The sequence below is a fragment of the Myxocyprinus asiaticus genome, chromosome 40 (genome assembly GCF_019703515.2).
Source record: "Myxocyprinus asiaticus isolate MX2 ecotype Aquarium Trade chromosome 40, UBuf_Myxa_2, whole genome shotgun sequence".
NCBI classification, from domain to species: Eukaryota; Metazoa; Chordata; class Actinopteri; order Cypriniformes; family Catostomidae; genus Myxocyprinus; species Myxocyprinus asiaticus.
Window position 1 is genome coordinate 31,959,501 of NC_059383.1, and position 14,920 is coordinate 31,974,420.

The following is a 14,920-nucleotide window of genomic DNA, read 5'->3' on the forward strand; positions in this document are numbered from 1 at the left end:
ATCCGTTTCTGTTAGCCAAAAGTATAATATGACATTTTAGAAAAGACTTTTAAGCTATGTTATTATAAATATTCACTCTCCCCTATTTCCTATCAGTGTCACCTACTTCATCCATATTTTACTTGGTATTCTTAGATTTTGGTGGATATGTCAGTGACATGACAGGAAGTTGTAAGAACTGGGAGAGAGGTGTGAGGAAGTGTTGTAGGTTGCCTGGGATTGGAGAACAGAACTGATTAGCCTGGCTTTATCCTTTCTGGGCCAGATGGTGAACTAGGCTTACCTGTGGGCCTCTTTAAGCCTAGTCCCCCCCTTCCCCAGGCATGCTTTGGACATTACATCCTACTGAGAGTAGAAGACAGATAGCTATCCCACATTAGGGAAGACCAAACCTGGAATTTGGGTGAGTTACTATCTCATTTTATATGAGATTTATTTGATTTTATATGTTGGGGGTTTATTATAATTTTCAGTGCAGCACATCTCAGTATAATTAGCTTCTTGATGTCAAGTGTTACAATAGTAGTTGATACTGAGCAGTTATTGCCTGTTATATTGTTTCAATATTCAGCAAGAGTAAATTAGTTCCTCAAAGGTCGTCCAAACTTTAGTGCTACACTCATAATTTGTTGTATCTTTCTGGGCAAATCTGCCTTTTTATTTTTTTATTTTTTTATTTTTTTTTAAGGCTGGTCTGGCAATTTGTGTAATGATGGCATTTTTTATTTTTAAGATAACAGGCGGTTAATAATGAAATGTACATTAAATATATGTATTTAACCTTCAAAATATTGTAATATAGTGTGTGTGTGTGTGTGAGACAAAGTTAAATATTAAATATATATATATTTAATATACATACTGTATATTAATATATTTAACCAAATTGCTGTATATACAGTATATATGTGTGTATATATATACAGTATATGTGTTTATGCATTATTATTATATTATGATATTGTATAGGTTAAATATACATATTTAATATACATCATGAATATTAATATATTTAATATTTCACATTGTCATTCAATTTGTATTTTGTTTTAGAGGGTTATAAAAACAAAACGAATTGCACCACTCCTGCTCAACTGCGAAACAAAACAACATCTATCTTTTGAAACATGCTATGTTTCGATTATGTTTCTATATAGCTGATTATTCTCTAATAGTGCATAGTTTGTTTTAAAATGTAGCCTACATTTTTACAGTGTTGGCTGGTGCTGTTCTAAAGACACACAATGACAAGACAACATTTTGATATTGCTTGTGAATGCTCTGTTATCTTGTTCTCATAGACCTGTTGGTTCTTTTGCTGAACTCAAATGTGGGGTGTCACCATGATTCTCAGAACCTCTCAAGCGGCTGCACTGCTGCTGCTGTCTTCACATCTCCTGCATGCATCTGCACTACCTGCAGCATCTTCCTATGAGTTCAAGGCCTACAGGATGCAACAGTACAACTTACATCAGGACAAATACGGTAACATGCCTGGAAGGTTTCTTATAAAAGAGCAAATAAAAAATGTAATCCACTGGAGAAAAATGCCATGCTGTTATCATTAGACACGAGACTTTTACTTCTACAGTGAAGAGATGCAAGTCTAAAGAGATGTAATTACAACAAGATTTAAATGCATTATTTGCCTGTTTCCTGTTAAGCTTTTCTTTAATTATTTTTTAGTTAAAAAAATATCTCTGTAACCTCAATTTTGTTATTGGTATCAAACCCAAATGTTTAGACCACATACGTGAGAAGAATATATTGTATTTCCTTGGATAAATGATTGTGACTCAAAAATGAAAATTCTGTCATCTTTTACTCAACCCCATGTTGTTTCAAACCCATATGACACAAAAGGAAATGTCAGGCAAAATATTCAGTCTCAAACACTATTTACTTTAATTGTATATAATGTTTTTTTTCTTTCTAATTTCTGTGTGAACTACTCAAAATGTTTGAAACACTCATTCTTTATTATAATTTTTTTTTTTTTTTTTTCATATTTTAGAATAATAGTAAAGTCATTAAAACTATGGAATAACATAAATGGAACTATGGGAATTATGTTGTGACTAAAAAAAATCCAAAATAAATCAAAACTGTGTTATATTTTAGCATCTTCAAAGTAGTCACCCTTTGCCTAGGATTTTCAGAAATTTACTCTTGACATTTTCTCAAACAACTTCTTGAGGTATCACTCTGGGATGCTTTTTAAACAGTATTGAAGCAGTTCCCATCTATATGCTGGGCACGTATTGGCTGCTTTTCTTTATTATTTGGTCCAAGTCTTCAATTTGAAAAACTTTTTTTTTGTAATTAAATTTTAGTTTTATAATGAAATAAATTAATATGGTGGCACAATTATATTTTTGTCTACAAAACAAATTTCAAACATTTAAGCATACGCCTTCAGATCAAAAGATTTTTAAGATCATGAGAAACATTTCGGTCAAGTGTTTCAAAACTTTTGACCGGTCGTGTATTTCTTTAAGCCCTTAATTTAGATCTCATCTTAAAAAGGACGATGGTGAACCACCCAGTTTGACTCTATTCTTTGTCTTTTTCCCTTTATTGGTGTGTCGCACATATCACACAACTGGATGTTTTCATTCTGACCTTTGACCTCAGGTTGCCGTGGAGCTATTGTGGTGGCAGAGGCCCGATCCGCTGTGGACACAAGTCTGACTCGCCGCTGTGTGATCATGAAGCTGCCTGATTTCACCACAGAGCGCTACATGGAGGCCAAAAGACAGAATGCAGCAGCTTTGTTAATCCTGCTTCCCCAAAACATTTCTGCTGTACCAGAGGATATAGTGCAGGTCACTCGTACCACTCTGCTTTATATGCAAACTTTGCTGAATTGTTGACTCTTTCAATACTTTAGTCCATGGCAAAGGGAGATATGGACAAAAGTTATTTGTAATTATTGAAGTAGATTGCTTTAGATACCTCTCAATTCCCATACTTGGTTAGCTAAAGGTCAGAAAATGAATTCCCCCACCTTTCTCCAGGGCTTCATGGTAGCTGAATCTCAGATCTTACATAAGGAAACTCTTATGCCTGTGTATGTGGTCCCAGAGGATGACCAGCTGCTCTACATGTATGAGGAGGTCAATAAGGCTGCAGCCACCAAGTCTGCCTCTGCATTAGTGAGAGGTGAGAAGGGACATTCACACATTTTATCTGTAAATGCCACAGGCACCAACATTTACCATTGTGTCTATCACATTTATGCATATATGAGGATCAGTGTCAGAAATATAAGGGATAGTGTACTCAAAAATGAAAATTCTGATATAATTTATTCACTCTCATGTAGTTCCTAAATCATATGACTTTATTTCGTCAGTGGAACACATGATGACAGGATTTTCATTTTTTGGGTGAACTATTCCTTTAACTCTTTCCCTCTTTCTCAGTTCTCCGTAGTATAGTAACTGCAACAGCGTTCCAAATATTAGTGAGCAACAACTCCCCCATCAAGCCAGTTACTGATACCACCATCATTACTTTAGAGGTGAGCATGGCAGTTGGCCTCACGCAGCAACTCTAACCTGTTCTGTAAAACGTAATAGTGTTGAACTATAATTGAACCTGTCAGTCAAATCAATTTATTGCTTCATTTCAAGGGAGTACTTCTTGGAGCTGGAGAAGACCAACCCACTATTGTAATTACGGCCCATTACGACACATTTGGTCTTGCGCCGGTACGTCATCTTCATTAATGCTCCACACACACACACACACACACACACACACACAAGGAGATAAACTACATTAAAGGAACAATTCCTATACATACAATGGGACCCAACAGTCTGAGACCACTAGCAAAAATGCTTCTATTTGCATTTTTGTTTTTTATTTAGTATACCGGATCTCGCTCTCTCTCTCTCTCTCTCTCGCTCTCTCTCTCTCTCGCTCTCTCTCTCTCTCTCTATATATATATAGGGTTGGGAGGGTTACTTTTGAAATGTATTCCACTACAGAATACATGCTGTAAAATGTAATTTGTAATGTATTTCGTTAGATTACTCAAGGTCAGTGACGTATTCTAAATACTTTGGATTACTTCTTCAGCACTGGTAGATTTTTTCACTTGTTTTGACTATAAAAATTCTTTCTAAAGAGACATTGTTCTTTCTAAAACAAGATAAATCTTGTATCAAAAGTCTTACTAGAAATTATGATCCAGTGTGAATTTTATTGATAAAAAAATATGTTCGTGCCTGGTAATGTGCATGTAAAATGGCTAAGAAATAGCATTTTAGCTTAGCGTAAAGCTGACAATTTACACAAGGTTTATTTATTTTTCTTCTGCTCCAAACTTACTTCAAACTTACTTCTCTGTCTGCTCGTATGAATGTTACACATCATAAGAAAGTGTTTCACCGCTGCTCAAATGCACTTTGGATCGCAATAATTATATGTATAAATGTTTTCCGTCTGAAGGGACTAAATATTATATGAAACAAATGACAATAAAATGCAAAGTAATCTCTTCATTAATCAAAATACTTTTTGAATGTAACTGTATTCTAAATACCAATGATTTAAACTGTAACTGTAGTGGAATACAGTTACTTATATTTTGTATTTTAAATACGTAATCCTGTTACATGTATTCCGTTACTCCCCAACCCTGTATATATACAATACAGTATATATATATATATATATATATATATAAAGTACAGTATATGTATAAAGTATATATATATATATATTGTATATACTTTTAGAATTTTTTGTGGTTTAAAAATGTTTACATTTCTAAAAAGTTCTAAAAAAAAAAAGGAAGGTGAACAAGGGTTAATTGAGGAGTCTTTGGACCCCACTGTAGCATAGTGTTTTTAATAAAATATATGCTTAAAATCAATATGCAATATGTGCTTTATCATTTTTAGGTCACATAATTCATCACGCTCCCCTCAAATATAAAATTTAAAGAATGATTAATGTCTGTTGTCAAATGGCCTGGTTCAGTGTTGCAACTGACCTTTTCAAACAAAAAATCTGGTCAGAACACATTCACATACAGTACCTCTCAAAGCTCTACCAGTAAAGATTTTGTTCAATTTATGCTTCAAAATTATTTTGATTTACACTGCCGGTCAAAAGTTTTGAAGCACTTGACTGAAATGTTTCTCATGATCTTAAAAATCTTTTGATCTGAAGGCGTATGCTTAAATGTTTGAAATAAATTTTGTAGACAAAAATATAATTGTGCCACCATATTAATTTATTTCATTATAAAACTAAAATTAATTAAAACATTTATTTATTTTTTTTAAATTGATGACTTGGACCAAATAATAAAGAAAAGCAGCCAATAAGTGCCCAACATAGATGGGAACTCCTTCAGTACTGTTTAAAAAGCATCCCAGGGTGATACCTCAAGAAGTTGGTTGAGAAAATGTCAAGAGTACATTTCTGTAAATTCTAGGCAAAGGGTGAGTACTTTGAAGATGCTAAAATATAACACAGTTTTGATTTATTTTGGATTTTGTTTAGTCACAACATAATTCCCATAGTTCCATTTATGTTATTCCATAGTTTTGATGACTTTATTATTATTCTAAAATGTGAAGAAAAAAATTAAAATAAAGAATTAGTAAGTGTTTCAAAACTTTTGACCGGTAGTGTATATACTTGTAATGATGCTGTAAAAATCTTGTGAGTAGAAGCAAAGCAATGAGTTATCATTGTGTTTCACTGGTTGAGATGGTAAGAGCTTCCCAGTGGTAATATTGAGTTTTACATCTGGCAGATTACTCGGTTCATAATAGAGTTAAAGCTGTATACTTTGCTATGTACACTTACCATATCATTGATACTATGTCTTGATTTTATATTACAGAAGATATGTTTTAAACAGTGGTGGAAAGAGTACTGAATTTTTTTTTACTTAAATAAAAGTACTGCTACTGAATAAATTATTCACTTGAGTACAAGTAGAAGTACTGAGAGATATTATGACTCAAGTAAGAGTAAATAAGTAGTTTGACAAAAAACTACTCAAGTACGTTACAGGTTACTTTATGAAAATTATATTATATATAGTATATACGCTTCCATTTTTAGAACACAAAAACATTTTTGTTCTTGAAAGAAATTGATGCTTCCTTTCACCAAGGATGCACTGAATTGATCAAAGATACTGCCAAAATCATTAATTGCAAATTATTATTACAGCTTGAAATAATTGTTGTAAGTGGTATTTATTCCATATATTTATTTACACGTGATGGCAAACATATACTGTCACCTATTCCTTACAAAAGCATTCTAAAGTGCTAATTTGGTACTCAAGAAAATGTTCTTCTTATTAGAACAACTGAAAATGGTTGCGCTACCATGCAGAAATAACAATACAGTGGGGTTTTCCCCCCATTTGCTGAGGTATTGAGTTCTTACAAATTGCTTTACACTTGCAAGTCAAATTTTGGTTCTAAAAATAGGCAAAAAGAAACATTTCTGTTTTGAAAGAAGAATATCTAACCAGGATAGAGAGGGAATTGGACAGCCAGATGCACAACAAAAAGACAAGTAAATCAACAGACTTCTCACAGGTCCTAAGCTAGCAGCTTCTAAATGCCAAAGACCTGCATTGCTGCAAGAGGAGTCTTGGACAAACAGAACATTTTAAGAATACAACATTTATTTAAATAGAAATAGCCATTTGTAGCATACTAAATGTCTCTAAATCGTCTCTAAGCCACATAATGTGCATTGTGACTGAAACACATACCTATTTCAGGTTTATTCTCATTCACGTATGTCCAGGTATTTTGGCTATTAAGTTAACATACTGTACAAAACTAATATTACGTAATATCATAGAGGAGAAAATGTATCCTCTATGATCAGGGTTGGGGAGTAACGGAAAACATGTAATGGGATTACGTATTTAAAATACAAAATATAAATAACTGTATTCCACTACAGTTACAGTTTAAATCATTGGTATTTAGAATACAGTTACATTCAAAAAGTATTTTGATTACTGAAGAGATTACTTTGCATTTTATTGTCATTTGTTTCATTTAATATTTAGTTCCTTTCAGATGGAAAACATTTATACATATAAATGATGCGATCCAAAGTGCATTTGAGCAGCGGTGAAACACTTTCTCATGATGTGTTACATTCATATGAGCAGACAGTGAAGTACGTTTGAAGTAAGTTTGGAGCAGAAGAAATAGAAATAAACCTTGTGTAAATTGTCAGTTTTACGCTAAGCTAAAATGCTATTTCTAGCCATTTTACATGCACGTTACCAGGCATGATCATATTTTTTTATCAAGAAAATTCACGTTGGATCATAATTTCTTTTTTTCTAGGAAGTCCTTTGATATTAGGGCACAAACCGTATTCTTGATAATAATTTTTGTATTGTTTTCCTATAAACATATCTAAAAATCCTTAAAACAAGATCAATTTGATTTATCTTGTTTTAGAAACAACACTGCATAAGATATTTAGGTCTTTCAGAGACTGTATTTTTAACATGTGTATTTACTGTACTGGCAGAGTTTTTATAGTCAAAACAAGTGAAAAAATCTACCAGTCCTGAAGAAGTAATCCAAAGTATATAGAATATGTTACTGACCTTGAGTAATCTAAGGAAATACATTACAAATTACATTTTACAGCATGTATTCTGTAATCTGTAGTGGAATACATTTCAAAAGTAACCCTCCCAACACTGTCTATGATATTGCAACAATTATCCAGATATGGAATGAGATTATTAAGCAAACTGTTATCAGCTACTACATGCCAGCTGAATAAAATAAGGCAAAAATAAACATTTCACACAGTGTTATTTAGTGAGAGATACAGTATGATTGATGCAAACACTAAAAATGGTTGTTCTGTATATGTATTATTGTATTACAGTTGTAATAATAAAGTCTTAATTAACATTATGGTTATTAAACATATTGAGATATTATTATTAAGTAAATTGTAGCTTTTGGTTGCATTATATTTTGTGATTTCTCATATCTCCTTTATATAACATCCATCCCTTGAACACTTTAGGCCTCTAGCGGGTGAGGCTTTTTAGACAGATAAACAGCAGCACAGGGCAGGGAAGTACAGTACAGAACCGTGAGTGAGATTGCTACCCGCTAGGACAGTTTATTTTGAACAAGAGGGGCAAACATTTACGTAATTTAACCTGGGAGTACAATACCGAACTGATGCGGACCGATAGAAGCAGAGAGGTTGTCTGTGCGCACGATGGTGCGAGGAACCAGATGGCAGGAAAAAAAATTATGTTCAGTGAAAAGTCAAAAGAATATTGCAATGTATGTAATTGTAACTATATCAGATATTATTAATAAAACACGGGAACTCATTGCATGGGCATTTTTTGCCTCCATATTTTGAATTTCTGGGATACTTTTTGTTAATTTTGGCCCTGAGTCCCTGTTAATTTCTTTATTAGTGCTTATAACTTTCTTCTTCCAAAAAATTCAGAAATATTATGTATTTTTTTGTACTTTGTAATTGCGGTGAAAAATAACTGCAGCGAAGTTGAATAATTAATTTTTAATCAACTCAAGTAAAAGTACTATTATTTATTTTTACTTAAAAAAAAAAAAAAAAAAAGTAGAAAAATATGAAAAATGTACTCAAGTACTGTAACATTACTTCCCACCTCTGGTTTGAACTATCAACAAATTACACTGATTTGTCATTCATTACCTGAGACACAATTCAATATTTAAGCCTTAAAGGGTTTTCTTTAGCGATTGTCTTCTCGTAAATGAGCTGAGTACAATTATCATTGTTTAAATCAGTCAGGTCTTCACAGATTATTAGATCTTTTTAGAATGGACAATTAACATAGTAACCTTATCACACATAAAATAAGAGTCTGATTTTTCTTCTGTAAACAGTGCTGCATAAACTGTTACTTAATTGTAGATTTAATTATATTGCCCTAATTATACAGTCCACAATCCTAAAACATTCAGTAATAATAACATATTAGGGTTAATTTCATATTTAATGTATCACAAGAGTATTAAATCTGTGTATTTTAGTGTGTGTGCATATTGTGAACCTCAGTGTGTGAGTGATCTGTGTATACTGTACATATACTGGATGTGTTCTCTCTCATAGTGGCTGGCGTATGGTGCAGACTCAAATGGCAGTGGCGTCACCATTCTTCTCGAGCTGGTTCGAATTTTTCAGCGGCTCTATGGCGATCCACGAAGCAGAGCTCCGTCAGTGTCTTCTGCTATTTACAAGCTGAAACTGTTTCCCTTAGGAAAAGCATTTATGATGTCAAGAAAAAAATTGGCAGCAATAACATAAACAAGATACAGTGTTGATTAATAGGACAATTGATTTATTTCAGATCAATTGATTTATCATTTTTGGCACTGTACAGCTGTCTGGCTTACTATGGCCTGATTAATGAAATAATACATACATTTATATCATGTAAGATTACTATTGTTGATCTTTGACTTTGCCATTGAATTGTATTTAGATACAACCTGCTATTCTCCCTAACTGGTGGTGGTAAATATAACTTCCTTGGCACCAAACATTGGTTGGGGGAAAATATGGACCATGCAGGTATGTGGACTATGCATTCTTATTTGTCACATATTTTACTCCCTGTTTCTTTTGAGATGTGTGTCAGAAATACTGTGTATGGATAATAAATATGAGGCTGTCTCATACTGTTTTGTCAAAGGCAGTTAAACATGTTTGCATAGGTAGTTAAATGCCTTTGAGTTCAATGCACATACAATACACTTTTTCTTATTTATTAAGCACACACGTACACACATACCAACCTCTTGTTCCCATTCGCGAATGTTTGGAGAGCTCAGTCTCTTTGATATTGTGGTCTTGTGATTGCTGATTTATAGATAATTCTCATGTTTTCTTGATGATAAGGAAACAATCTCAATTTCTAAAAACTATTCTTTCTAAATAAAATGATGCCCCTTTCAGTCACTTGAAATATTGCATGATAATATCACAGAAACGTATTATCAAACCACACAATAGCCAGTTAAACAGACAAAAGCCAATACCTTGATTGCATTTGTTATGTATGGCTTCTTTGCAGAATCCAGTCTCTTGCATGACAGTGTGGCATTCGTTCTATGTTTGGACTCTCTTGGCACTGGAGATGAGCTTTATCTGCATGTTTCACGACCACCTAAGCCTGGAACCTCTCAGTATGATTTCATTCTGCAGTTGGAGCAGGTTAGGTTGAATTACGTATGGAGTAGACTGTGTATTACTGACATCCTGCTTTGAACCTGATCTGTGATTCTCATTTGGTTCTTCCTACAATCCTATATCTTTTCTGTGTTTCCAGATCATCTCCGCCAGGTTCCCTTGGGTGAGATTTGGAGCTGTCCATAAGAAGATCAACCTGCAGGAAACCACAGTGGCTTGGGAACATGAGCGCTATGGAATGAAAAGGATTCCAGGATTCACTCTGTCGCACATTGAGAACCCCAAATCAGAGCTGCGAGGGTCGATCCTGGACACCATGTGAGCAAAACCCACCCAATCCTACCAAAGTCAAATCACTTTAGAGTTCACTTTGAATTACTTTAGATGTGCAGCTCTGTTACATTTCAGAATACATTTTAAAATACCCCATGAAATTGCTTGACAAGAGCACTTCCTAATTAAAAAGGAAAGTTAGGCGGGACCTATAGAAAGGCTTTTGATTGGACAACAATCTGTTTTGTGCACAGTTTCCAAGGTCATGGAAAACCCTGGAAATATCAGTTCATTTTCAAATGTGTTTTCCAGGCCTAGAAAAGTCATGGAAATTAATAAACCTTAAAAGTTATGAAAAAGTAAATGAGTTTTCATAGTGAATATACATTTTTCAAGTTCTCTGTTCTAAAATATATAAAATATAACCTAAATCTTGCTCTTATTACCATGTGTAGAGTAGAACAAATTTTCAATTAATTGGTCAAAATGGTTCACAAATTGGTCTGAAATGGTTTCAAAATGGTTTTAAAAAGAGTTTTGTAGAAATCACAAATGACTGAAAAAGTCATCAAGTGCAAAGTGAGTCATTAATATTTCTGCTCCATTTTCTCGAAATAAAAAGACTGTAAATGTTTTATGTGTATATCTGCTAACAGTTAATTGAGTGCACGAGTATTTAGAAGCTGGTAGACTTGAACTAAATGCAACAGCAATTTTGATTTCATGGGGTCTTGAAGTCAAAGATAGATCCACCATTTTTCATCTATATTCAAATGAATTTTTCTTGAGTATGTAGGGCACAGGTGGATATCAGGAAACTCAAGAGGAATGCTGTTATTGTTGCTGAGTCCTTGGCAAGATTCATGTACAATCTTTCAGACAAGGTGAGACAAAATTTGGTGTGTCTAGACAATTTGAACCTTCACGGCAACCTTGAAAAAACACAAATAAATTACTATCCTCTTCATCCATTCTCCCTTAATACATAAACTGTCTTTTTTGTACTATAGGGCTCTCCTAAGGACATTCAGGTGTTCAAGGGCAGCTTGGTAATAATCATTATTTTCTTTTCTTTCACACTGTTGTTCATTTTATGCGACTAAACCAATGGCCATAGACTTAGAGTCATAGAGTCAGAGTAGTGCCATATTTAATTTTTGACAGGAATGGAAATTAGGCTGAGAGGGATAGACTTACAGTATCTTAAAATGGCATGCACAGTATAGAGATAGTCGATCAAATCTTATTTTCACAACACTGGTGTTTTCTGTCTACTGAAAACTTTTTAGAAAGATGTTTTTCCAATGTTTCATCAGCGGAGTGATCAATATTAATAAAAAATTAAATATGGTGCTAATCTGATTAAGGTCCATTGTCTTGTTGATGTCATACCCTTGCAAAAAAGTACTGTGGGTGCCATGGTACAGTGATGGTACTTAAAGATTACCATAAGTCACATGGTATCTAAAGTGCTTCAGAGAATACCATGGTTTTACCATGGTAGATGTCCAAATGCCCACTGTAATAACATTGTAAGGTGCGTTCAAACTTAACTTTGTGTCCCAAATGTATCAAAGTTTATGTTTGGTTAAATCTAACCTTCGAATTTGGATAGCAAAAAGATGTTCACCCAACAGAGGATCTAAGCTTCACAAATTGTCCTCTTGGCTGTTTACAAAAAATACACACATCAAAGCTGCATGGTTTGCAATGTTGTGGTAAAGCGGAATAGTAGAATTTTAACGTTTTGCTTTTATTCTTAATTTCACTTAATAATTTATTATTTATTTGAAACAGAAGCCCTAATATGACATCATATACTGCCACCCATTTTCATTGTGGGGTCCAAAGTAATTTTGCATGCTCAAAGAATACAACTGCAATAATTAAGACTTAAATACTGTATAAGGCACTTTTCACCTTGAAAGTGTGTATGTGTATCCATGTGTGCTGTGTAGGATATTCAAGACAGTCGTCTGTCTGCGTTAATGGCAATGATGACGTCTGTTCCCCGAGCCATTCAGCTACTGGACAGAGAACCAGAACACATGCTCCTGCTCAACAGCCTGGAACAGGAGTTCAAACACTATCTAAAGCAAGTCCATAGACATACATTCCACCAGGACCGAAGGTACATTCACGCACATAGAGACAAAACACAGACATCTCATAAATAGCCTGTAGCAATACTTCAAAAGCTCCATAGTACGTTTACAGATGCATATTCCACTGGGGCTGCAAATGCACTAACACAGAGAGCTAGAATTATATAATTTTCCTTGCCTGCAGCAAAAGTTCAAACAATGTTTACTAACAAACTTTTTGCAAACAGAAGCTGCCGCCTTACAGCCACCCAAATACACACACTGATATAAACATATTAAGTCTGTGTTTTGTCTGAATTTTATAGGGATCCTGAAATCACATTCTTTGATCAAATGAGTCAACCAATGATGATGTACAGGTGAGTGGGTCATGTCATTGATTGGTTTTAAAGCAAAGCTTGTTTATAAGTCAGCATGAAACGTGTGCACAATTTCCAAATAAAATGGGATATTCAGTGTGAAAAAAATATACTTGACTATCTATTGGGAATTGATTGGATTGTCAAAAGTAGTCTCTGTATGACAAGTGGTTGGAAAAGAAGGACTGTAAATAAGACATTTATGGTAACATCAGACAAAAAAAGGTCATTTTAGAAGTGGAACAAAGTTATTACATCTTGATGATAGATTACAGAGACAATGTTTTTCTTTTCTTTGTTATAACATGCACTGATGAATACGACCAGGAACGTGTATTCAAAAAATAAAAAGGGTTTTGATTTCATGTTGTCTTTAAATCTTGTTTCGTACCAATTGGATCCAGGCCAAATCTTTACTAATTGTACTTTTTTTCAGCCTGATCTTATGAAAATTACGTTACTGTGGCATTATTTTTTACAAAATGATTTTTGTAAAATACATACTCGTATCAAGGCAGCTCCGAAGTGAAATTTCCACTTTTTTAAGTTTAATCAACAAAATCTACCTCCTTACCCTAAACCTAACCGATAGTGTCCTAAAAAGCAAATGTGAAATGAAAAACGCAATTGTTGAAACAAGCACGTCATTTTTTGGTGCTTCCATGACAACTTCGGCTCATGAGTCAACTTGCGTGCTCTTCAGGACTCGTACCCCAGTTATTTGCATTGCAGGTGCAATGCTTTATCAGTTGAGCTACTGCTCAATTTGATTGCACTTCAACAAGCTTGTAAATGTAGTTGATTATTTAATCCAAACATTGAAATGCAAGTCATGTACTATAGTAAAAGTGTTTTGATGTAGTTACCAGGGTGAAAATTGTTTATGATCTGATAATCTGTGTGAAAGTGGAAAAAAAGTTGTTGTTAATTTCACCAGGAAACTGCCGCGATATGTACAACGAGCCACGTAAAAATCAATTTGCAAAACTGCAGGTATAGTACATGATTCTATGAGAACAGGTTGACTTTTTTAAATTCTCATTTAGGGTGAAGCCTGCTGCCTTTGACCTATTTTTGGGTGGCTGTATAGCTGGATACCTTGGTGTAGTCTACTATGCAATCCAGGTTTGAACTTCATTTGCTTCATTTACAATGTATTAAGACCTTGATTATGTGTACCAAACTAATTAGCGAGCTGGTTTGGGGTTAGTTTTCTCCTCTTGAATGCTAATAATGATGATTACATGCATAGTAGGATATTACATATGAACACTATGTTTGATTTTAGATGTTTGCTTAAATCCTACTGCAAATAGAAAAACGTAAGTAGTTACATTGCTATAATCTGTGGTTTGTTTTTACTAATTTGTTGCTTTAACCATTGTTCTTTGGTTTTAGAACTTTGGGAACGTCTATACAAAATTTAAAGCAACCATGAAAGCCAAGCACCAGTAAACTGGAATAAACTAGAGCCAATACAAAGATGAATGTCAGGCCTTCAGAAGAATAAAAACATGTTTGCTTTTGGAATTTAAAGAGGCTTCCTTGTATATTTTATCATTCCTTTGCAGTTTCTCCTGTTTTTCTATTTTGATATCTTTTTTAAATTAAAGATCACCACTCTCTTACCATTGCCTACAGTGTTTTTCTTAATCCTTTTTCATCATCCTATATGAATGCAACTGTTTGTTTACACATTGGTCAATGAACACAGATAGAGTTTAAATTAGATCATTACCCGTGAAGTTTGATATGTCCTAAGTAGGAGCGGAACTCATTAATAAGTCATAAACCTCTTAAAAAGAAACTTGATGCCAAGTAAGAGTGAGCAGATCTGTGGTGTACACACAAAGGCAGTCAAATGTGGCACTGGGTCACGTATGTTTAGTGGTATTATGCAAGCACCAAACATCCAAAAGGTAAGAAGCATCATTGTACCTGCTGTATACCTGCTAGAAACCT

General features: G+C 34.0%; 1 protein-coding gene across 1 annotated transcript; it reads left to right on the forward strand.

The window, feature by feature from the left end:
* The first annotated feature begins 267 nt into the window (after positions 1-267).
* Positions 268-14,570, forward strand: zgc:109965 (Nicalin-1-like). Its single transcript, XM_051680466.1, has 16 exons — positions 268-403; positions 1,302-1,485; positions 2,635-2,825; positions 3,018-3,162; positions 3,426-3,523; positions 3,636-3,713; positions 9,142-9,245; positions 9,515-9,603; positions 10,106-10,245; positions 10,361-10,539; positions 11,291-11,378; positions 11,505-11,543; positions 12,453-12,625; positions 12,905-12,958; positions 14,005-14,083; positions 14,357-14,570. Exons 2-16 carry the CDS (start codon positions 1,329-1,331, stop codon positions 14,411-14,413), a joined length of 1,671 nt encoding a protein of 556 aa, XP_051536426.1. The 5' UTR covers positions 268-403; positions 1,302-1,328; the 3' UTR covers positions 14,414-14,570.
* The last annotated feature ends 350 nt before the right edge of the window (positions 14,571-14,920 follow it).

Bases quoted from the DNA above. Each gene is read 5' to 3' on its own strand.
- zgc:109965 (XM_051680466.1), top strand. From the start codon at position 1,329: ATGTGGGGTGTCACCATGATTCTCAGAACCTCTCAAGCGGCTGCACTG. The intron at 1,486-2,634 runs GTAACATGCCTG...CTTTGACCTCAG, and splicing joins CTTACATCAGGACAAATACG to GTTGCCGTGGAGCTATTGTG. The intron at 12,626-12,904 runs GTACATTCACGC...TGAATTTTATAG, and splicing joins ACATTCCACCAGGACCGAAG to GGATCCTGAAATCACATTCT.